This window comes from Schistocerca americana, chromosome 6 (genome assembly GCF_021461395.2).
Source record: "Schistocerca americana isolate TAMUIC-IGC-003095 chromosome 6, iqSchAmer2.1, whole genome shotgun sequence".
Lineage (NCBI taxonomy): Eukaryota > Metazoa > Arthropoda > Insecta > Orthoptera > Acrididae > Schistocerca > Schistocerca americana.
This window is the reverse complement of record NC_060124.1, coordinates 88,916,555-88,942,479: the sequence shown is the minus strand read 5'-3', so window position 1 is coordinate 88,942,479 and position 25,925 is coordinate 88,916,555. Positions and strand designations below refer to the sequence as shown.

The following is a 25,925-nucleotide window of genomic DNA, read 5'->3' as shown; positions in this document are numbered from 1 at the left end:
TGAGTGTCCCCTATCTCGGCGTAGTATTTTATTGATGAGTGAAGCATAGCATTCAACCACATGAACGCGAGGAAAACCTAATTTGGAACACATTCTTAGCACGCATTGATGCCTTTTACATTGCCATGTAAGAGGTAAGCGCCGTTTGCGTCGCGATGTATTTCGCGGCAACCAATAGCGGGCGGGCAGGCAGGCAGGTAGACATCGCCGGTGACGTGACGCTTTTAGCAGAACTTCCAAGTTACAAGGGGCCTTGGTAGTAACTCTGAAGTCTCAGTGATTCTCAGAGTAGTGACGTAAGCATCAATTGACAATGCTGTGCACAAGCTCTGACTCACCGGCTCACTCATTCAGGTACTATTGATGGGCATCACTAGTCACAACCATTATGGAGAGGATGACTCTGAAAAGCTCTTGGTGATGAATCTTGGCAGCAATTATTGAGGGGAGGATGGGGGGGGGGGTACCTGAACTCGAAGTATCGACGTTAGTTCCCGAAACCTGTGTGACGTCACACCAGAATGTGGTGTAAGCAGCATCTAGTTTTCAGATAGCCTGTTTTTTACAATCAGACTTCGAAGCATTTCTGCTAGTACGGACTGTAGTAACGTAGCTTCCGGATACCTTAAACTTACTACCAACCAACCACCGTGGAAAGACTCAGCTGAATATTGTCATACTTAAGTATATCACAAGCAAGTTTTGGTGCTGTTTCATCCATGTGTTACCAAAGCGGAGGGGATATACTTTACGCCTATATTGTGGAAAAAAAAGTAATCTAGTCAGTTACTTCATCTTTTAAAATTTTGAAAAAATAATTTTATCTAATGAATTACTCAGATTCCGTATAGCTTTCAAATTTTCCAGTTAAATTTAATCCAAAACTTTAACTCCCATTAGCAGATATCACTTTCCCAACAAATGTCGTGTTCAATATTTATGTTCAGGACTTTATTTATACATTGTCTGTTCAAAAAGTATCTTGAGAGTAAAAAACAACCATGAAGTAGATTTGCATTTTTGTGTTTTTTGTGGAGGCAAGAAGACGGTAGTACAAGTTACTAAAAGTACTTCGATATTGCTAGGACTGCGCTAAAAGGTATTTCCAGGTTCTGCACCATACTCAGTCATCAGTACCTCTTCAAATATTATGTTAATGTAATTCAACAACAATTAACGAATTTTGTTTTCGGACGGGCACACGGTACCCTCTCTTGGTAATGTTATGGAAAAAGGCTTGGTTTTGCTCAGGTTAATACACTAAAGAGCCAGAGAAACTGGTACCCCTGCCTAATATCGTGTACGGTCCCCGCGAGCACGCAGAAGTACCGCAACATGACGTGGCATGGACTCTACTAAGGTCTGTAGTACTGGAGGAATTGACGCCATGAATCGTGCAGGGCTGTCCATAAATCATAAAAGGGGGTGGAGATCTCTTCTGAAGAGCACGTTGCTTCATGTCTGGGCAGTTTGATGGCCAGCGGAAGTGTTTAAACTCAGAAACGCGTTCCTGGAGTCACTCCGTAGCATTTCTGCACGTGTGAAGTTTTCGATTTCCCATACCCGTACACATCCATCCGCTCGATACAATTTGAAACGAGACTCGTCTGACGAGGCAACATGTTTCGTCATCAAAAGTCCAATGTCTGTGTTAACGGATCCAGGCGAGGCGTAAAGTTTTGTGCCGTGCAGTCTCAAGAGTACACGAGTGGGCCTTCGGCTTTGAACGCCCATATCGATGATTCGGTGAATGGTTCACACGCTGACACTTTTCGATGGCCCAGCATTGAAATCTATAGCCATTTGCGGAAGGGTTGCAATTCTGTCACGTTGAAAGATTCTCTGCAGTCGTCGTTGGTCCCGTTCTTGCAGGATCTTTTTCCGGCCGCAGCGATGTCTGAGATTTGATGTTTAACCGGATTCCCGATATTCACGGTACACTCGTGAAATAGTCGTATGGGAAAATCCGCACTTCATCGCCACATCAGAGATGCTGTGTCCCACCTCGTGCGCCGACTAAAACACCAATTTCAAACTCGCATAAATCCTGATAACCTGCCATTGTACCAACAGTAACCGATCTAACAACTGCGCCACACACTTTTCTTACATAGGCGTTGCCGACCGCATCGCCGTAAGCATGTTTACATATATCTGTATTTGAATACACATGCCTATACCAGTTTCTTCAGCGCTTTAGTGTATTTGACGAGGTAACTGGTTCCTCGTCGTTTACGATAAGTTTATCAGATTCGTACACACACAACCAGATTTTCTGAAGAAACTGCTAATAAGTCTGTCTGGGAATCGTCGCAGTAATTCCACTTCAAAGAACAGAAATCTTTCAAACCACTAAATGTGCAGGCTGATATGATAAAGGACGTAATGACCATGCCGTTAAGCGCCTTAATTCTGTCGGTGGAACCACTCGTACACCGTCTTAAGCTGTTCAGTTAAGAAAATTCAATGGACATTACTATGAATTTATGATTTTAAATAAGTTTATTAAATATTGACAGAATAATTAAAATAACTTAGAGTAAAAGCCACAGAAGCTAAAATACGTACTATTTTTGTTTTTGTGTTATAAATAGCCTGGAATTTTTTGTTTCATTCTGTGTCGTTCGCTTTGTTGATATCGGCCAGTGTAAGCACTGATGTATGTATGATTCTGTGGTGTTGGTAATATACTGAAAAAAGTTTCAGCATTTCATTTACAAATTGTGTAGCTAAGGTCTTTGTGTATGAGACAAACTAAACCCAGTCAAATACTCAGTGTGGATAGATTTCATAAAGAATAGCATGGGAAGTGTTTCTCCAGTAAGGTATGCTGGGACTTCAAAAAACTGAGACTATCTCATAAGCTGCAGCGCTACAGTCAGAATTATCCGAGCAATGTAGATTGCATTCAAATCGGGTTACGATCTCTGGGTTGTTCCGTTCAAAACCTTACCAAAAAAGAAACTGGCACAAATGTATTAGCATGAACATTTCCTACCAACTGTGATAAAGCCAGAACATTACATAAAACTGTGGTTTCTCTCAATATGTAAGATTATCCACCACTTACCGACCTAGAACTTCACTAACGGTTAACTGAGAACCACATATGAAGATTCGTAACTAGACTAGGCTTGTGACGTCTCCTTCGGCGAGATACGAGGGCCGTTTGAAAAGTCCGTGCAAAGTCAGATGGCACCACCGGCGCGTATCGAGGTCATGTTTAGTTAGTAGCAACTTTTGAAAGAACGCACACCAAGTATCAGCCACATTGTTCTATTTCTTTGTGTTTGGCGTTAGTGTGAATCAAGGAAGTCGTGTGGTTGTCCAAAAAATGGACGAAAAAGAATTTAGTGTGTTCATTAAACATTACTTTATGAAAGGCAAAACGCCTCAAGAGACTAAAGGTATGCTTGATAAACATTGACTCTGCACCTTCGATTAGAACAGTTCATAAGTGGTTTCAAAATTTTCTGTGTGGCCATATGGGCACAAGTGATGCTGAACGTTCTGGACGCCCTGTGGAGGTTAAGACTCCAGAAATCGTTGATAAAATCTATTATATGGTGATGGATGACAGAAGAGTTAAGGTGTGAGATTTCTAGTGCTGTGGGTATCTTGAATGAATGGGTACATAATATTTTGCTTAAACATTTGGACATGAGAAAGCTATCCGCAAGATGGGTTCCGCGATTGCTCACGCTTGACCAAAAACGGAATCGAGTGAAGTGTTGCAAGGATGGTTTGTAGCTGTTCAGGAGGAATCCACAGGCTTTTAAGTGTCGTTTCGTCACTGTGGATGAAACAGGGATGAATTACTACGCTCCTGAGACGAAACAACAATCTAACTAATGGGTTACCAAGAGAGAATCTGCACCAAAAAAGGCGAAGACCATTCCTTCGGCTGGAAAGGTTATGACGACTGTCTTTTGGGATTCGCAAGGGATAATCCTCATAGACTACCTGGAAAATGGTAAAACTATTACAGGTGCATATTATTCGTTATTGTACGGTTTGAAAACAGAGCTGCAATAAAAACGCCGGCGACTGGACCGCAAAAACGTCCTTTTCCATCACAATGCACCAGCACACACCTCAGCAGTTGTCGCAAAATTAATGGAAATAGGATTCCAACTCGTTTCACATCCCCCTTATTCTCAGGACTTGGCCCCCTTTTACTATTTGTTTCCCAATTTGAAGAAATGGCTGGAAGGATAAAGATTTTATTCAATTGAGGTGATTGCAGCAACTAATAGCTATTTTGCAGACTTGGGCCATTCCTACTATTCAGAAGGGATCAACATATTAGAACAGCGTTGCATGAAGTGGATGTCTAAAATGAGACTACGTCGAAAAATAAAGGTTTGCCCCGAACACGTAAATAGTTTTTATTTTTGCACGAGCTTTTCAAAGGCCCCTCGTATGTGCGTAGGAATCACGTTCCTGAGATACAGTTGAACTACAAGAAGCGCAGCAACGAGCTACGCGCACGATGACGAAGAAAACGGCGGGAGACGCCACATCGGTCACACGACCGCTCCTTCTGTTTGCTCCGGCCAGGCTCAAATTGTTCCTCGGCGTTGCTAGTACAAGAGATGGCAGCAGACCACGAGCTTACTGCCGGTTAACCGGATGTGCTGACGAGCTTTAAGCTACGCAGAGGGCACATAGAGCTTAATTTGGGCTGACACGTCACACTTATATCTGGATAGCGCATGAAATTTTTGGTTTCCGTGACGCAAATTGCCTGCCGCTGCCGTGCGTCGCTTGGCGGCATCCGCACTAGACGGCAGGTGCTGCGCTATGCCGGTCCAGCTCGCCTTCGGCAACCGCCTGCCTCACCCGCGACCCGGCGGACGCATGGCTGCGCGGCCTGCCAGGCGCTACAAGCAGGTAAACCCTGGACAGGGTCGCGCAACACACTGTTCAGTTCACTGCGTAGAGTAGTTCTTAGACACACTAACTACACTGAGGTGACAAGTTATGGAATAGCGATATATAGACGCCGGTAGTGTCGCGTACACAGAGTATAAAAGGGCAGTTGCATTGACAGATCTGTCATTTGCATTGAGGTGGTTCACGTGAAAAGGTGTCAGACGTGATTGTGGTCGCCCGACGGGAATTAAGACTTCGAACACGGAATTCCAGTTAGAGGTAGACGTAAGGGACTTTCCATTTCGAAAATCGTTAGGGAATTACAGAGATCCGCAGTGTCAAGTGTGTGCCGAGAGTACCAGCTTTCAGGCATTCTCTCTCAACACGAACAACGCAGTGGCCGACTGCCTTTACGCAAACGCCCCTGCTCTCGGTCGTTGTCAGTGCGAACAGAAAAGCATCAGTGCGTGAAATAGCCGCAGAAATCAATGTGGGACGCACGATGACTGTATATATCAGGACAGGGCGGCGAAATTCGGCGTTAATGGGCTGTGGCAGCAGATGACACGCGAGTGCCTTTCGTGACCTGGTCGGATGATTCCCGATTTCAGTTGTTAGGAGCTGATGGTCGGATTAGTGTGTGGCGCACACCCACGAAGCTTTGAACCCAAGTTGTCAACAAGGCACTGTGTAAGCTGGTGGTGGCTCCCCAATGGTGCGGGCTGTGTTTACATGGAATGGACTGTTCCATTTGGTCCAACTGAAGTGACCATTAACTGGAAATAGTTACGTGCGGCCACTCGGTGGCCATTTACAGCCATTGATGAACTTCATGTTACCAGACAACGATGGAATTTTGTGGATAAAAATGCGCAGAGTAACCAGGCTAAAATTCTCAATAGGTTTGAAGAAAATACTGGAAAATTCGAGCGAAACGATTTGGCCAACCATATCGCCCGACACACATCCCGTCGAACATTTGTGGGATAGGTCTGTTCGTACACATCATGCTGAACCGGCAACACTTCAGCAATTACGGACGGCTATATAGGCAGCATGGCTCAATATTTCTGCAGACTTTAAACGACTTAAGTCCAGATGGTGCCCCGAAAGATAGTTCACCGAGCTATAGAGAAAAGTTTCTCCACTAGATAAACGGCTTTCCGTATTTGCCAGTTCGCTCTATAATGCAATTCCGGGACTCCTACGAAGCAAACTAGTCAGTAACCACACAAACTTGGGTTCTTTGTGTAGCCCGATAACCATCGTCGGTCATACCATATTGTAAATGGTACATGAAGTTGAACGGGTGGATACTGCCTCCCTTAGCATCCGAAAGTCGTACCGCACTGCAACACATAGTCGGCTAATATCCAGGGTAGCACCACGCGCGCAATATAGTCATGTATCCGATTCGCTCCATGCTTTATTTTACTGACTGACTGACTAAATATAGTAGCTATACTGGCGGAAATTTTTCCACGGAAAAGTTATATTAAGTGTGGCTCAAGGAAGCTTCATAAGATCACCGATGTTTCAATAGAGCTTTCATAAACAATATCCGATACGGATACCAACATTGTCAGATTGTTTGCTGGCGCGTCCACATAACATTCATCTCTGAAAGATTGTAAGAAAACGCAGAAAAATTGGGACCAAATTTCTATTGGGTGCGATGAATAAGTCTAAAAATATGGATAAGTTACAGATAATGCCAATCACGGAACACAGTATCGAATTAAGACACATGACGTGCTCTACGTGTTTAATACTAACGTAATACTAAGAGATTTTAAATGGGACAAACTCGTAAAATCGTTAGTAGCAAAGGCGAGAGGAAGACTCAGATTTGTTACAAAGGTTCTCGGAAAGTACGAAGAACGTCAGTAGGAAATTACACAAGACGCTAGTGAGATCAGTTTGTTACTCCAGCTTTAGAAGTGCGTAAGTGGGCATAAGACATAGTTCCGAATTGCTCTGATAGGACCATAACAGATCTGTATAGCGCATACAAAATTGAACAGATGCTCAGGGAACATACATGCAAATTTTCGGGGAAAAAAGGAAATACTCTTCAGAGCTAAACTGTGGGGTCAATGTGTCTAACCATATTCGAGAGAGATTGTGCAACAATTCTGAAACCATCCTATATGTAGGCCCTACGTAGATGTAAGAGTATATGTTAAGAGGCATGTTGACAGCTATTTTTCTTCGCTCAGCACGAGAATGTAAGAAGACAGAAAATTGCAACACTGGCACGAAATACCGTACGCCTCGCACTGTAGTGTGTTGCAGAGTATATTTGTTGAGGCAAGTCTAATACGATCGTAGGAATTAAACAAAACTGTTAAAAGACCCGTACCCGAAGTCTTACGTAGATAAGTGGCGGTTTCCCAGCATCTTGCCCCCAAAATAGAAGTCTGGTCCTACTTCGACCTACACCTGAACCATTTTCATAGATACCTTTCACATCCCCCATACTCAGTTCTTTTTCAGTGTGGCGTTGAGCAGACTAACAGCCATTTCCTTCAGTGTTAATCACCAACCACCTGCACCATGCTAGACGTTATGAGAGCTAAGCCAAATACACTTGAAGTGTCCAATTTATATATTTCTGTACTCTTGACACGATAAATAAATATCCCCAGACAAGGCTACTCGTGTCATTTAATACCCGAGAGCAAATTTTCGTTCCACGGAGTATATACATTTACTACATTTGTAATTGCTAATATCCATGATTTGCGTAAGACCTGTATTATCACACTTTAACTAGGTGTCAATAAAACGTTTGCAGTGGGTCACTTCATTGCAGAGAAGCGTCGCCTGCGAAAGCGCCTCGCAAACAGCAATCAATCCTGTCCGCTATGTCAACCATTAATAAAACTAACCTCACTGCGAGAAATGTAGAACGCATTTTTTGTACACTCTTGTCATTTTTTCAGTCAATGTTATTCCTTGTTATAGCAGTACGCTATTTTCGACGAAGGAAAATGCTTTTCGAAATATCAGAACGGTTCATTCAAAGCCAAAATAGCGCTCTTCCTAATTCTTCTACAGGTCAGTTAATGCTTAGTCTCAGATGACATCGACATTGACTGAAAATCACACGCGTAAATTAAATTTTTCAATAAAAATTTCCACATGTGCGTCGTCGCCTGACAGTGTTGTTCGTATCCGCCGCTCTTCCGTTTTCTCTATTGTCCTGTAATTTTCTTGACACGAAGAAAACCGCTATCATGACGGTAATGTTGCAGAGTAAATGGTTTCCGTTATCAGGTTGTCTCAAAGAAACGTCTGCCGATGTTCTAGGAGAAACGTTAGCCTAACTCGTTTCTAATGGGTTGCTACTCTGCGGTCGACATCCCCACATACCTTAGATACAACTGTGAAGTTTCCTAATGAAAGCGCCGTCGGTGTTGCGTTAAGCGTTGCATGCCAGGAAACGACCGACAGTTTCCTTACCCCGTGTTTTGTACTTCGTTGTTACGAAGGCCACAGGTTTGTGCCCGTCTTAGATCGGAAACTTCACTCCTTTCTAAGGTGCTCTCTCTAATACGTTCTAACAAAATCGCATACTGCCGTTACGCCATCCGTCTGCAAATGATAAAAACTATTCTGCTAGCTTTCGTACGTAATTGTGTGTGTCTCTGAAGTAGTCAGCCATTCGCCAAGCAGGATGAGGTACCAGATAAAACTTACGGCAGCCGTTGTTCCAGACCAGAGAGGTCCGCGCTCGATTGGCGGTTTCGAACAGGACGTAGTCACCACCGTGTTTAACAGAGAGAGGTCGTTCCGTTTCATTCGGAACGACCACAAACTAAAGCTGACTTAACTGGCCGATTAAATGAGACTTGTCTGGCATTTTATATTAATGGAAATGTTGGTCTGTTGCTCACAACTAATTACACTGTTCGTTCCGTAAGTTAGTATTAACAAAAGAACGGACTTTCGAACATGTCTTCCATACATCCAGACTGAGATGGTCCACAGGGTGTGAAAAAGTTGAAAAAGTATAATTTTTCAAAAAAATGGCTGAGCACTATGGGACTCAACTGCTGAGGTCATTAGTCCCCTAGAACTTAGAACTAGTTAAACCTAACTAACCTAAGGACATCACAAACATCCATGCCCGAGGCAGGATTCGAACCTGAGACTGTAGCGGTCGTGCGGTTCCAGACTGCAGCGCCTTTAACCGCACGGCCACTTCGGCCGGCTATAATTTTTCATTTTTACCTTAATTAAAAAGCTTCACATCAATATTTAAAGGTATAAATACCAAATTGATTCTATTTCTTCGCTGTTGTAGCCAAAAATCATCAAAACGAAGTTTGCATTTGTGCACTGAAGAAGTTGGAATTGCAATCTGTAGGTGAACTGTATTAAAGTATTATATAGCATTCATGTCACATGTTGTTGTATTCAGTGCAGAGACTGGTTTGATGCAGCTCTCAAAGTTACTATTGCATCCTACATCCTTCTGAATCTGCTTAGTGTATTCATCTCTTGGTCTCCCTCTACGATTTTTACCCTCCACGCTGCCCTCCAGTACTAAACTGGTGATTCCCTGATACCTCAGAATGTCTTGCCAACCGATCCCTCCTAGTAAAGTTGTACCACAAATTCCTCTCCTCCTCCATTCCATTCAGTACCGCCTCATTTTTAACGTTCTGCATTCTTCTGTAGTACCACATCTCAACAGCTTCACAGCATCTATTCTCTTCTTGTCTAAACTGTCTGTAATCCATGCATGACTACACTCCACGCAAATACTTTCAGAAGAGACTTCCTAAAGCTTAAATATATACTAGATTTTAACAAATTTCTCTCTACTTCGACCATCCTCAGTTACTTTGCTGTCCAAATAGCAAAACTCGTATACTACTTTCTCATTTCCTAATCCAATTCCGTCAGCATCACCTGATCTAATTCGCCTACATTCTATTATCCTCGTTTCGCTTTTGTCGATGTTTATCTTATATCTTCCTCTCAACACTGTCCATTCCGTTCAACTGTTTTTCAAAGTCCTTTGCTGCAGACTTACAATGTCATCGGCAGACCCCAAGGTTATTTCTCCCTGGATTTGAATTCCTACTCCGAATTTTTCTTTTGTTTCCTTTACTGCTTGCTCAATATACCGATTGAATAACATCGGGATAGGCTATAACCCTGTTTCTCTCCCTTCCCAAACACTGCTTCCCTTTCATGCCCCTCGACTCTTAGAACTACCATCTGGTTTCTGTACAAATTGTAAATAGCCTTTCGCTCCCTTTATTTGAAACCTGCCACCTTCAGAATTTGAGTTTTCCAGTCAATGTTGTCAAAAGCTTTCTATAGGTCCACAAATGCTACAAACGTTGCCTTTCCTTAACCTGTTTTCTAAGATAGCTTGTAGGGTCAGTACTGCCTCGCGTGTTCCTACATTTCTACAGAATCCAAACTGAACTTCCCAGAAATTGTCTTCAAGTTTTCCCATTCGTTTGTAAATAATTTATTTTGCAGCTGTGGCTTATTAAACTGATAGTTAGGTAATTTTCACACCTGTCAGCACCTTTTTCTGTTTGGGATTGGAATTATTATATTCTTCTCGAAGTCTGAGGGTATTTCGCCTGTGTCGTAAATCTTGCTCACCAGATGGAAGTGTTTGGTCATGGCTGGCTTTCTCAAGGCTGTCAGTAGTTCTAATGGAATGTTTACTCTCGGGGCCTTGTTTCGTCTTGGGTCTTTCAGTGCTCTGTCAAATTCTTCATGCAGTATCATATCTCCCATTTCATGTTAATATATATCCAAGTCCTCTTCCATTTCCACAATAGTGCCCTCTAGTACGTCTCACTAGTATAGACCGTCTACATACTCCTTCCACCTTCAAAGGTCTCTTCAATTTGGCTGTAGGTGGCATCTTAACTCCTGGTGATACATATTTCTATACCCTTAAATTTGTCCTCTGGCCATTACCGCTTAGCTGTTTCGCAGCACTTCCTGCTGATCATTTTTGAGAAGTTTGTATTACTTTTGGTCTGCTTCATTTTCATTTGTGGCACTAGGTCGCATAATGTCTCAAAATTTAAGCAAATGTCTGAGATGTACTGTCGTAAACCTGGCTTCGTTACCACACCACACCACGTTTTGTGACGAGGGGTGGTATTCGGTCCGTAGCATTTTGTGGTATTCGGTCCGTAGCATTTTGTGCTACAGCCGCTGCAGGCGCTGGAAGGTGCCTGGCATTAGAGCGCCTGGCTTTAGACGGTGGGCAATGTGTCGTCAGGTGATAATTCCTTGTATATGTTAGATACTCAGAGAAAGATTTCCCGGAAGTCTGTTACTCTTCACGCTGTAAGTAGAGAGAGAGAGAGAGAGAGAGAGAGAGAGAGAGAGAGTGAGAGTGAGTTCATTACGTGGGTTCGTGACTTAACGGCGATAAAAGCGTGACAGAATTGATTGCTTGGCAGAACAGCAGAGGCCAGCTATGAAAGCCAACCCTAGACTTCTATTCGGCGAAACGAGTAAGGTATAGGTTTCGTACAGATTTACAGCTCGGCGAAAAGCAGGCGTAACCTCTGTTGTGAACACTTAACGTACTGACTATAGCAGGCAGTAACCAACGTCACCTAGAATAAATACCAATCTCTTAAGTAGAACCAAATGACTTCGCCACTTAGAGATTTAAGAAATGCCGTTGATTAAATTCAAATGTTACGGTTCTGTTCTGTATTATCAAAACTGCGTAGCCATGAAAGACACACAAAATGTAACTGAATCGTTATGAATAATAGAATAAGAATACGACAAAAACTTCAAAAGTTGGAGCTACAACAAAGTTGACTTTTTAAAGGAAAGAGGGAGAACGATAACTTAAACTTCAATGTTTGCGTAAAATGCTCTCCCCCCGTCACTATACGTCAATTACTGTAATTTGCGGATGCACATTTTATTTAAAATTTTGTTCTGTGATACTGCATTCTAGTTTTGGCAGTACATCAGCTTTTTATGGGGTCGTTCTTAGAGCACGGTAGATACATGTGAAAGAATATCAGACGAATTTCGTGGCGAAAATACACTAAAATTTACGATGCTCATTGCTCAAAATGTGTTACTCAGTTTGTACAACTGCAAAACTTCCGCTTTAGCAGTAAAGCTTCGTGATATTAAAGAAGTCGCAAAGTTGAGGAGTTTAAAACAGCTCTTCAAAACTTCAGCAAATTAATCACCTAGAAATAATACTTTCTTGTGGATTTATGCAAACAGCTTTCTGATGCAGTGGATCTTGTTTCAGGTCTCTCTAGCTACACACATCGATAGAGACCAAATCAGGGAAGCATACGATGATGTACGTTCAGACAGCACCCCTACAGAATGGTAAGTATAGTGCCGCTGACAAGCTGACTCTTGCATATGCTGTTATACATATTCGATGATACTTACGCCGATTTTGCATTTAACATTTGATGATGCCACTATGGCTGCAGTACTTTAGGACATTTTATAAAACAGATCTGAAGATGGTCATTATAAACGGAATCCAGTAATCTGTTGACAAAAAGTTTGTGACCATAGACATAAAGGAAATTTATTAGAATGGTAAGTTTTCTCTGGCAGCAGGCAGGGCTGTTTATACCTTTGTGACGGAGCTAGAATAGGGAGGAGCTGAGAGGGCAGACTGGACAAACAGTTGGGTGGAGGGTCTGGAGGTAATTGGTTGCTGTAAGTGGAGCCTAGGAGGGTTTTGGGAGTGGGAATGTGTGTTACAGACAGAATTTATCTGTGCAATTCAGAGCAGGTTGTTGATTGGATGACAGTGAAGGGCAGGGGGGAGGGAGGTGGATTGGGATGGCCCAAGTTCTGAAGCAGCAGTTGGAATAAAGTGAGTTATACTCAACAGCACGTCGTGTTGTGCCACGTGGTGTCTTTGTTCTTGGTCACAGTTTGGCAGTGGCCATTCATCCTGATGCACGGCTGGTTGGTAGTCACATCAACAGAAAAAGCTGTGCAATGATAGCAACAGAGATGGTGTGACATACATGCTTTCACAGGTTGCCTGGCCTTTGACAGGGTTTGTATAACCCTGTGACAGGACTGAAATAAGTGCTGGGAGAGAACATTGGGCAGGTCTTCCACCTGGATCCTCCACAGGGTACCCCTGTGGCAAGGTGTTTAGATTGGCAGTGGCACAGAAGTGGATTAAGATGATGTGCAGGATGGGTGGCTGACAGAATACAAATTTTGGGAGGGAAGAGGAGGAATGGAAGGTGGAATCTTGGGTAGGGTATTCCTCATTTCAGAGCATGATGATAGGTAATCAGAATCATGAGGAAAGATGATACAGTTTTTCATCTCTGGTGATATTGGGTGATGAAGAGGCTACTCCTTTGTAGCTGGTTCTTGTGGGTGGCAGAGAGGATTGGGAATGTGGGGGAAATGGTGTGGGATATCTGTTTGCAGACTAGATGCTACCCCTGCCCCAAGACCTAGTTCACAAACAGATCTCCTGTGCCATTTTCCCACACACCCACCAGAACCAACAGTGCCCCTTCATCACTCAGTATTGTCCCAGGGTGGGGGTGGAACAACTGAACCAAATCAACCAAATCCTTTGTCAGGTTTTGGTGACTTGCCATGATGCCCTGAAATCGAGGACATCCTACCCAGTGTCCTTCCCATCCCTTCTAAAGTGGTGGTCTGTTGCTCACCCAGCTTTTCACATCCTAGTCCATCACTACATTGCTCCCATATCTGTGCCACAGGTAATGTATTCCTGAGAAATTACCCAATGCACCCACCCAGCACTTTCTATTCCAGTTCCACCACAGGCTTGTCCTCACCCATCAGATGCGAAATCACCTGTGAAAACAAGCTATGTCGTGTAATAGCCCTGCTGCAATCATTACACAGCATTTTATACTGGTATGACTACCAACCAGCTGTCCACCAGAATAGATGGCCACAGCCAAATTATAACAAAGAGCAAATTAGCCCACCCTGTGGCCCAACATGCAGCTGAATCACACACTAGATTTCAATGGCTGCTTCATAACCCAGATCCTCTCCCCCTCCACATGCTTTCTTAAAGTGCACAAATGGCAGTTATCCTTACACTAAATTCTTCGCTTACCAAATTATTCTGGCCTCGATCTATGGTAACATACTGCCCCTACACCATCCACTCAGCAGTTTGTCCCCTGTCTTCTCACCTTTTTGCTATTCGTGTCCCCTCACACTCATTGTATGCCACCTTCTGCCAATGCACCCATCCCATTTTTCCTCTTTCCTCTTTCCTGCTCCCTGCTCTTATTTCCTGCTCCCCATCTCCCCCCTCCCCCCCATCTCAATGCTGCTGCCCCCCCCCCCCCTCCAGGCACTGTGTGGTGGCAGGTTTGTCACAACTCTGTCTGGTCACTGCAGTTGCTTTATGATCTGAATTGCTGGACATGGAGGTCTTGTGAGCATGTGTGAACTCAATGTGGCATCCTTACGGTGAACAGCAGTCTCTCTTTTCCCTTATTGCTCAGCTTTAGTTCTGATACGAAACAGTTATGTCATTTTTTATTGTTTCATTGATTGAAAAAGAATTAAGACAATTTGTATAAAGATTCAAACAAAGTCCAGGCTGGTATGATGACAGTATTATGAAAAGGATAGTTCCTACTCAATGCATAGCAAAGATGCATGTACGTGTGCACATGACCACAATCTGTGGCTACCAAGAACAGACAGTTTGGCTGTGGTGGCAGCAAGAGTCTCTTTGTGCGTGTGTGTAAAATTCTGATAAAGGCCTGTTTGGCTGGAAACTTAGAGATTCTTAGACAGATAGACATGAAAAGAAAAAAAAACTGTCCACTATATTGTAACAACTATTCTTTCCATAGTATTGTATAAAAATGCAGTAATATTCCAGTGGGGTAGTAGTCAATAATTAGAAGGAAATGAATCTGTTGCATATGTTTTACAGCACTCGTGCAGTGCGTTTTTTTGCGAAAAGGACAATAAGCAATTTCTTATTAGTTCTTATAAATTTGTGATTACACATACTCTAATGCAGCATCTGCAAAATTGTCTCCTGCCAACTTGTTTATCATTTTTACTGTTTTAAGAACTAAGAGGTATGACATTAAATTCTGTCCTGCACCTTTGACAGGATCTTGCTGGTGAATCGTATACAGCATTGTATGAAATTTGATTGGTTTACTCTATTAGTTCTGACCGTGAAAGCGTTGACTAGGGATCTCGTATAGGAAAAATAGAACAAAAAATGCAAAGCTAACATACCACACCACAACGTATTACATTATTAAGAACTCTGAAAATGTCATTTCGAACTAATAGGTTCACTGCTAAAACGGAGTGTAAAGTAAAATTGGAGCAAAATTTATCATGACTGTTTTCATGAGATTGTCATGTATATTGAAATGTTCCAATGTGCAATATTCCATATGAAACATAAGTCTGGAAGAAAAGGAAACTGGTACCTGCAGGATCTGCTTGTTGAATTAAAAACCACAAATATCAGATGAAGTAATGCAGCACAAAGTTCTGCACAGTTAAATTGAAACAAGAAAACAAACTCTGGTTGTCTGTGGTAGAAATAAGTTCTGTTTCCGATTAAATGCTTTATAGCTGAGAGATAAGTAGTAGAACATTGACCAGTGACATTATGGAAAAATTTTGTATGTCTGATACTATCAACCAACTTATTGCCAGCTTCATTTTTCATGTCTACTTGTCTTTTGGCACTTCTACTTCTGTCACAATTTAGGCAACTGTTTACTGAGACAGTATTATTCAGTTTATCCATCTTGGACTCATCTGGGGAAAATTCGGAAAACCAGAATGCATGGATGGCACATCATGTGGTACAAATTCCTCAAAGTAGATTGCATAAAGACCACAATGCAGCAGATTGAGATGTAAGTTCAGAGGTTGAATATAATGAGGCTGAGTAGTAGAATTGTTACATTAGCTCCTGTTCTAGCAGCAGCAGCTGAATAACGTACTTTAGGAAACACAGTGCAAACTGCTACTTTGCTGAGATGAATGCAAGTTTTGAAGGGGAGGAGCCATTGTATGGTGAAACTGTCATATACATTTTTTCATACCTCTGTAAGAAACCCACAACTAACGGTACATCATTAAATTCAACCATGGGGCAAGCAATGATTTGGGTTGGGTCTCCATAACACCAATGGCTTCCGTGTAGTCTTTTGCTGAGTGTTCAGTTTCTAAATTCTCTTCCTAGTTCTGCATGCTCCACTGGTAGTTGCAAATGATACACTAATGAGGAGGAATAATACTCCATGTGTAACAAATCAGTTTGTGACAAAAACAAGCCAGACTCCTTCAGAAAAGACACTTTGAAGTTGTAATTAGCACAGTGATAAAGAAATATGTAATTACATTGGTGCATATAGGAATACCATAATGAACTATGAAAAACATAAGGGCACTGATATTCATTTGTGGCATATTAATAGACTTCTCAAGAAACCAATAACTTTAATTTGTTCTTAGTCTAAGTGTGTGACTGTTTTAAGAAAAGTTTTGTCCCTTTTCATGTTTTCCCCTGAGGCTCCAGGGGTTAGAATAGGCCTGAGGTATTCCTGCCTGTCAAAAGAGGTGACTCAAAGGAGTCTCGCACATTTCAGCCTTTATGTGATGGTTCCCTGTAGGGTTTGACTTCCATTTCCAAAATTTTCCCGAAAGCGAGCCATTTGAGGAAGGGCACTTCCCATAGTGCATAGTATCCATAATCTCCTGATACCTCTCGCATACTTTGTCAACGTAGATCTGCACTTCTGCTCATTCTCCAGCTGTTGGGTGAAGTCACCCTCCTGGGTGAGTTTTCCTCCATCCTCTGTGCAGTATCGCTTTCTGCAATGTCAACAATAATGGACTACTTGGCTCATTTGCACCTGATAGCTAGCACGGTAGCCAGTCCATTGTGGTGGGGCTACCATGTACCCTGTTCATTGTAGCCCCATGACCCCACAGGGATTGCTTTGCTGATGTCTGCGCCATTAACTCTGCATATATGCCTAGGAGTAGATTCCCATCACTCTGGGGCATCGGAACAGCTGGCAATGAACACACTGCTAGGTGGCCTTTCCTGTGGCTGGGTGGCACCTGTGGAGAGGGGCCCTGGTCGGAGTGGGTGGCATCAGGGCGGTTGCCACACCACGAAGCGTAGTACATAGCCTCTTGCTGGTGGTCAAACACAGTCTCTAAGCAAATCAAGGTTTAATTTCAGTGCTAAGAAATACCTCAAATCGTCATGGTAGTGTCCCAGTCTTCTCCTTCAGCTGTGCAACTAAACTTTCTCCTCATGGGGCGAAGTCATCACCTAGGCAGAACCAGTGGGCCAAAAAGGACAGAAGGAATATTCCCGTGAGGACTTCCTATGTCCTTCCAGCGAACCAACACCTGAATCCTCCTCTGCTATCCAAAATGGCTCAAAGAAGTCAAAGGGAAACAGTCTTCTCCTTCGCCAACTCAGATTCTCATTGACAGTGTCCTCATGTGATAACTTCACCCAGCCTACTTCAGTGTTGCTGGTGCACACCACCAACCAGTTTTCCTGCAGTGGACTTGGCAGGCTGACAGCAGAACAATGCCGACACTCATGTAGAACTCGAGGAGCAGGAGCCTCTTGCGGCTGTGCCCTGTAGCAGTGAGTCTTTGAAGGTTGGCACTCGGCAACTGCTGAGGTGACACCCATCTCATTGCTTTTCCTCATCATGACTCTTCTCCAAAGGAACATTCCTGGCCTTCGATCCAACAAAGAGAATTTACAAAAAAAATGGTTCAAATGGCTCTGAGCACTATGGGACTTAACATCTATGGTCATCAGTCCCCTAGAACTTAGAACTACTTAAACCTAACTAACCTAAGAACATCACACAACACCCAGTCATCACGAGGCAGAGAAAAATCCCTGACCCCGCTGGGAATCGTACCCGGGTGCGGGAAGCGAGAATGCTACCGCATGACCAGGAGCTGCGTACAGAGAATTTACAGATGTGCTTAGAATCGCAGCGTCAACTTCTCTGCCTTCAGGAAATAACATTGCCTCCTCACGACTGCTTTGAGCTCTCTCATTTCTTACTGCTTCATTTCAAACACCTCCCCCCCCCCCCCCCCCCCCTCCGCCCAATGCCCCTGAAGTCTCAAGGGGAGTTATGCTGGTCATACAGGATGACATTCATAGTCAATCTATCGCCATGAATACCTGCCTTCAAGCTGTTGCAGTTTGACTTTTCCCTTTGTGCTGTTTACATCCCTCCATTTGGGGTCACCAGGGGAGGTTTCCTTCAACTTATTGGCCAACTGCCTCACCCCTTTTTTTCTGCCATTCAGTGACTTCGATGCACACCATCTCCTTGGGGGTTCTCCTAGTACCTGTAAGAGAGATGCCCTCTTGGCTGACCTTCTCAATCTGCCTTAACATGGGAGCACCAACATTCATTCAGACTCCACTCGCACTTATACCCATTTGGACCTGTCCTCCTCCACTGCCCAACTTGCCCATCATCTCCCCCCTGCGGGTCCGGGGATTAGAATAGGCCCGCGGTATTCCTGCCTGTCGTAAGAGGCGACTAAAAGGAGTCCATCCCCCTCACGGGGGTAGTTCGCGCCTGCGTCCGGAGACGGACGGTTCCACGACCTATCATCGTGGTCCTTTTGGTTTTTTCACTTCTCGTTTCTTCCTTCCTTTTGTTGGTTCCTTTCTTTGCTCTTCTCCACCTCACTGTCTTCCTTACTCTTTCCCTTGCCTTCTCATTGCCTTTTTCTCCTTGCCTTCTCATTGCCTTTTTCTCCTTGCCTTCTCATTGCCTTTTTCTCCTTGCCTTCTCATTGCCTTTTTCTCCTTGCCTTCTCATTGCCTTCTTCTCCTTGCCTTCTTATTGCCTTCTTCCCCTTGCTTTCTCATTGCCTTCTTCTCCTTGCCTTCTCTGGTCTCCGCCTCGGCGTTTGAGACAGTCTGTCCTCTTTCTCCCTCTCTCTTCTTTTTCCTCTTCTTCCTTCCTCCCTGTGCGTGTCTGAAGGCCGACCCACGCGTTCGCAGGCGTAGCCGGTGACGGGGTAACGCGTAAGTCCCCGCCCTGGGTAGACATGTAAGGCACGCGCGTACCCCCTGGTAAAGGCCAGGCCCGGGGAGGGGTGATTGCCTGAGCTGATACCTTCTGACCATGCCGATTGGTCCCTCCGTCTGTTTCTCGGGAGGTGTGACCTGAGGTGTAAACATTCACCTAAGGCGGGAGTGCCCTCTGAGAGGGTCCCCACAAGGAAGGAGCGCGCCATCGGAGACGCTGGCAATCATGGGGGATTCCTCCGCAATGGATTCTACTCCATCTCTTTCGACTTCGACCCAAAAACGGAAACGTGACCAGCCAACAGTGACAAAAGTACTACCGCCTGCCCCACAGTTCCTCGTAGTTTCTCGAACTGAGGACGGAAAGGATTTTTCCTCTGTCAACCCTTTCGTTATTCAGAAGGGCGTAGATGCCATAGCCGGATCTGTCAAATCCTGTACCAGGTTGCGTAACGGCACCTTATTACTGGAAACTGAGAATGCCTTTCAGGCACAAAAACTGCTTCGGGCCACCCTCCTGTACACGTTCCCTGTCCGGGTGGAGGCCCACCGAACTTTGAATTCGTCTCGTGGTGTGGTCTATACTGACTCCGACGGATTGACTGACGAGGAGCTTCAATCATTCCTCGCTGAGCAGGGCGTGACGGCTGTCCATAGGGTCATGAAAAAGGTCAACAATGACCTTGTACCGACCCGGACAATTTTCTTGACCTTCGATAGTGTTAAGCTGCCATCGCGCATCAAGGCGGGCTACGAGGTTATTTCTGTTCGCCCCTATATCCCGACACCTACGCGCTGCTACCAGTGTCAGCGTTTCAATCACACTCGACAGTCTTGTTCCAATGCGGCTAAATGTGTCACCTGTGGCAGGGATGCCCATGAGGGTGACTGTCCACCTCCGTCTCCTCGTTGTGTGAACTGTCAGGGTGACCATGCAGCATCCTCCCGCGACTGTCCTGTCTATAAGGAAGAACGCTGTATCCAGGAAATTCGGGTCAAAGAGAAAGTGTCCACCTCGGCTGCTCGCAAGCTATTGGCTAGTAGGAAGCCCACGCTGCTCCCAGCGGGGAAATACAGTACTGTCCTCGCCTCTCCTCGCCTCTCCTCGGACTACCCGGGAGGTAGCAACCCAGACATGCGATCTGACTATCAGCACCACGGTCGTCCGTTCGGCCAGTGCTAAGATCGCGCGGTCGACGTCTCCTCTTCCTCCCATCACCCCACAGACACGAGCACCTTCTTCAGCTTCTGCTAAAACGAAGACACCGAAGTCAGATGCACGGGCCTTCAAGAAGGAACCATCCCGTGCAGACTTCCTCCGTACCTCGACCTCACAGCCTTCGACCGGTACTTCCACTACACGTCCTTCCAAAAAGGCGCATAGGAAGCACAGTTCTCCTTCCCCGCCACGGCGCATTTCTTCTCTTGCGCCACCCAGCGGCTGCCGCCCCAGGCCGTCATCCGTTTCGCCTGGCCGCACCGCTGGTCGCCGTACATCTGGCCGTTCACTGGCGGAGGAAGCTCCCCCTCCCGGCCATCCTCCCGAGATGGCCGATGACCCTATAGACCCAATGGACGATGACTGTCCGCCTACTGATAGCGGCGGCAGTGCTCGCTCGAAGCCAGGCCCTAAGCGGCCTTCGAGGTGACCACTTCTCTCATCTTTCTTTTCTTACGATGGCACTTATTCACTGGAATATTCGCAGCATTCGCTCCAACCGAGAGGACTTGAAGTTGCTGCTCCGCTTGCACCGTCCGCTTGTCGTAGCCCTCCAGGAAACGAAGCTACGCCCATGCGATCAAATTGCCTTGGCACACTACACCTCTGTGCGTTTTGACCTACCCCCTGTGGTAGGTATCCCAGCTCATGGAGGGGTTATGTTGCTGGTCCGGGATGATATTTACTACGATCCCATCACGTTGCACACAGGCCTGCAGGCAGTTGCCATCCGCATTACTCTCCCCACTTTTACGTTTTCCTTTTGTACCGTTTACACTCCATCGTCATCTGCCGTTACCAGGGCAGACGTGATGCAACTTATTGCTCAGCTACCTGCACCATTTTTGTTAACTGGAGACTTCAATGCCCACCATCCCCTTTGGGGCTCTCCAGCATCCTGCCCGAGGGGCTCCTTGTTAGCAGACCTTTTCAACCAGCTCGATCTTGTCTGCCTCAATACTGGCGCCCCTACTTTTCTTTCGGACACATCTCACACCTATTCCCATTTAGACCTCTCTATATGTACTCCCCAACTTGCACGCCGGTTTGAGTGGTATGCACTTTCTGATACATATTCGAGCGACCATTTCCCGTGTGTTATCCATCTCCTGCAGCATACTCCCTCTCCGTGCTCCTCTCGTTGGACCATCTCCAAGGCAGACTGGGAGCTCTTCTCTTCCAGGGCTACCTTTCAGGATCAAACCTTCACAAGCTGCGATCGTCAGGTCGCACACCTCACGGAAGTCATTCTCGCTGCTGCTGAATATTCCATCCCTCACCCTACTTCTTCTCCACGTCGCGTACCGGTCCCCTGGTGGACCGCAGCATGTAGAGATGCTTTACGTGCTCCTCGACGTGCTTTACGCACCTTTAAGCGCCACCCTACAGTGGCGAATTGTATTAATTATAAACGATTACGTGCTCAGTGTCGTCGTATTATTAAAGAAAGCAAGAAAGCCAGCTGGGCTGCTTTCACAAGCACCTTCAACAGTTCTACCCCTTCTTCTGTTGTCTGGGGTAGCCTGCGCCGGCTATCTGGCACTAAGGTCCACTCCCCAGTTTCTGGCTTGAAGGTCGCGAATGAAGTCCTTGTGGCCCCTGAGGCTGTCTCCAATGCCTTCGGCCGCTTTTTCGCCGAGGTTTCGAGCTCCGCTCATTACCACCCTGCCTTCCTCCCCCGCAAACAGGCAGAGGAGGCTAGGCCACCTGACTTCCGCTCCTCGAATTGTGAAAGTTATAATGCCCCATTCACCATGCGGGAACTCGAAACCGCACTTGGCCGATCACGGTCCTCCGCTCCAGGGCCTGATTCTATTCATATTCAGATGCTGAAGAACCTTTCTCCTGCGGGTAAAGGTTTTCTTCTTCGTACATACAATCGCATCTGGATTGAGGGACATGTTCCCGCATGCTGGCGCGAGTCTATTGTTGTCCCGATTCCTAAGCCGGGGAAGGACAAGCACTTGCCTTCCAGTTATCGACCTATCTCGCTTACCAGCTGTGTCTGTAAAGTGATGGAGCGAATGGTTAACTCTCGATTGGTTTGGCTGCTCGAGTCTCGACGCCTACTTACCAATGTACAATGTGGATTTCGAAGGCGCCGCTCTGCTGTTGACCATCTGGTTACCTTGTCGACCTTCATTATGAATAACTTCTTGCGGAAGCGCCTGACCGCGGCTGTGTTCTTTGATTTGGAGAAGGCTTACGACACCTGTTGGAGGGCGGGCATTCTCCGCACCATGCATACATGGGGCTTTCGCGGTCGCCTCCCTCTTTTTATTCATTCCTTTTTAATGGATCGACAGTTTCGGGTACGTGTGGGTTCTGTCCTGTCCGACACCTTTCGCCAGGAGAATGGGGTGCCACAGGGCTCAGTTTTGAGCGTCGCTCTCTTCGCCATCGCGATCAATCCAATAATGGATTGCCTCCCAGCTGATGTATCAGGCTCCCTTTTCGTGGACGATTTTACCATCTATTGCAGCGCGCAGTGTGCACGTGTCCTGGAGCGCTGTCTTCAGCGTTCTCTTGACCGTCTTTACTCCTGGAGTGTCGCCAATGGCTTCCGTTTTTCTGCCGAGAAGACGGTCTGTATTAACTTCTGGCGCTACAAAGAGTTTCTCCCACCGTCCTTACGACTCGGTCCCGTTGCTCTCCCACTCGTGGAGACAATCAAATTTTTAGGCCTTACCTTTGACAGGAAACTTAGCTGGTCTCCACATGTGTCATATTTGGCCGCCCGTTGTACCCGTTCTTTAAATGTCCTCCGTGTTCTCAGTGGTATGTCGTGGGGAGCGGATCGAACCGTCCTACTTCGCCTATATCGGTCGATCGTCCGCTCCAAGCTGGATTATGGGAGCTTCGTATACTCCTCTGCACGGCCATCCATCTTACGCCGCCTCAACTCCATACAACATCGGGGTTTACGACTTGCGATCGGAGCATTTTATACCAGTCCCGTAGAGAGTCTTCATGCTGACGCTGGCGAATTGCCACTCACCTACCGGCGCGATATACTGCTTTGTCGGTATGCCTGTCGGCTACTGTCAATGCCCGACCATCCGTCTTATCGTTCCTTTTTTGACGACTCTCTTGACCTTCAATACGGGTTGTATGTCTCTGCCTTGCTACCCCCTGGAGTTCGCTTTCGTCGCCTCCAACACCTTCATTTTTCACTCCCTGCAACCTTTCGAGTGGGCGAGAGCCGCACGCCACCTTGGCTCCAGGCTCAGGTCCGCGTTCACCTCGACCTCAGCTCGCTCCCAAAAGAGGTCACTCCCGGTTCGGTCTACCACTCCCGTTTTTTGGAACTTCGTTCGAAGTTCATCGACATGACTTTAATTTATACAGATGGCTCTAAGAACAATGACGGGGTCGGGTGTTCCTTTATTGTTGGGGCACAAAGTTTCCAATACCGGCTCCATGGCCATTGTTCGGTCTTCACAGCTGAGCTCTTTGCCCTCTACCAGGCTGTTCTTTACATCTGCCGCCACCGACATTCTGCTTATGTCATCTGCTCAGATTCCCTGAGCGCCATCCAGAGCCTCAGTGATCCGTACCCGGTTCACCCTTTCGTACACCGGATCCAACGCTCTCTTCAGCAGCTGGTGGACGTCGGTACGCCGGTTAGCTTTATGTGGGTTCCTGGCCATGTCGGTATCCCTGGGAACGAAGCTGCAGATGCCGCGGCCAAGGCTGCGGTCCTCCAGCCTCGGACAGCTTCTTGTTGTGTCCCTTCGTCCGATTTTAGCAGGGTCATTTGTCGGCGCGTTGTGTCGCTGTGGCATGCCGATTGGGCTGCACTTACCGACAACAAGCTTCGGGCCTTAAAACCTCTTCCCGTGGCTTGGACGTCCTCCTCACGCCCTTCTCGGCGGGAGGAGGTCGTTTTAGCAAGGTTAAGAATTGGACACTGCCGGTTCAGCCATCGCCATCTGCTGACGGCTGCGCCGGCGCCGTTCTGCCCATGTGGGCACTTGCTGACGGTTAGACACATTTTAATGTCCTGTCCTGATCTTAACACACTGCGCCTCGATCTTAACCTGCCTAATACTTTCGATGCCATTTTAGCGGATGACCCACGAGCAGCTGCTCGTGTTCTTTGTTTTATCAATTTGACACACCTCGCTAAGGACATTTGATGATGTTTTTTAATCCTATGCCTGTCAGTCTGTCTTTTATTGTGTTTTCCCTTTTAGTTGTTGTTGTCAACTTGTGCCTCGCGGTGCATTCTTAGAGTAGTCAGGGCGCTAATGACCATTGAAGTTGTGCGCCCGAAAACCACAAAAAAAAAAAAAAAAAAAAAAAAAAAAAAAAAATTGCCCATCATCTGTAGAGTTTGTAATGACACATACTCGAGTGACCATTTCCCGTGTACTATCCATTTGCTGACCCCTACACCATTTGTGCACACTCAATGGCAGCTTACTCAGGCTGACTGGGGGCTTTACTGCTCCCTCGCAACCTTCCATGAACATTATTTCCCCAGCTGTGCTGACCAGGTGGAATATCTTACAAACGTTATCCTTACTGCTGCAGAAAATTCCATTCATTGCACTTCCTCTTTACCACTCAGTGTCCTGGTCCCTTGGTGGACTCGGGCATGCCACAACTCAATTGGGGGTGCAGACACATGCTCTCGATGTTTTAGATGTCATCCTAGGATGGCCAGCTGTATTCATTATAAACAGATGCGTGAACAGTGTAGTTGTCTTTCGGGACATCAAAAAAGGTAGCTGGATTTAATTCACTAATTCTTTACAGTTCCACTCCCTCTTCCATGTGTGGGCCAACTTTTAAACAGCAATCTGGGGCCAAGATCCATTCCCCAATTTCTGGCCTGACTGTACCAGATGTCATTGTGAAACCTACTATCACCAAAACCTTGGGCTGCTATTTTGCAGAGATTAAGATCCTCCCACAATCACCCTGCCTTCCTCCATTGGAAACGAGCAGAGGATGCTCGGGTGATACGCTTCTCCTCTCGGAATCATGAGTGCTACAATGTTGCCTTTATTATGAGAGAGCTAGATCATGTTCTCATTTCATTTCATTCCAATCCTCTGCTCCAGTGCTGGATGCTGTTCATTCAGACTTGGCAGCACCTTTCTCTTGCAGGCGCACACTTAGTGTGTAATATATACAACCACATCTGGGCAGAGGGCATGTTTCCCAGACACTGGCGTGAAGCCACTGTCGTACCCATACCTAAGCCCAGTAAGGGCAAGCACCTTTCTTGGGCAAGCACCTTTCTTCTAGCTACAATCCTAGTTCTCTCACCAGTTGTGATTGCAAAGTAATGGAATGTATGATTCATATCCTGCTGGTATGGTGGCTAGAGTTGTGCAAATTACTCACCACCACACAGTGTGGATTTTGAGTGCACTGTGTTGCAGTTGACAATCTCGCCCCTTTGTATACTCATGTCATCAATGGTTTTCTGCAGAATCCCAGACACTGACAATGTTTTTAGATTTGGAGAAGGCCATACTATCTACACATGGTGATTCCATGGCCACCTGCCCCATTTCCTTCAGGAATTCTTAAAACAGAATTTTCAAGGTTCTTGTGGGTTCTGCCTTGTCGAACACATTTATCCAGGAAATCGGTGTACCTCAGGGTTCCATTAACCATAGTGGCTTGTCTCGTGCCAAGCATCTCTTTTGATGATTTTGCCATCTATTGCAGTTCTCCAGACTTTTCTCATTGAGCAGCATCTTCAACGATGTCTCGATAGTCTTCACTCGTCGTGCA

General features: G+C 45.7%; 1 protein-coding gene across 2 annotated transcripts in view; it reads left to right on the top strand.

The window, feature by feature from the left end:
- The window catches only part of LOC124619285 (coactosin-like protein), a 186,250-nt gene that overhangs the window by 146,611 nt on the left and 13,714 nt on the right, over window positions 1-25,925 (top strand). The window contains exons 1-2 of one of the 2 annotated variants that reach the window (XM_047145554.1): window positions 4,777-4,893; window positions 12,149-12,231. In XM_047145554.1, the coding sequence (XP_047001510.1) occupies window positions 4,804-4,893; window positions 12,149-12,231 (173 nt within the window). In that variant the 5' untranslated portion in view covers window positions 4,777-4,803. Of the gene's footprint in view, window positions 1-4,776; window positions 4,894-12,148; window positions 12,232-25,925 lie in introns of those variants that run through there. The other variant, XM_047145555.1, reaches the window with a different exon arrangement.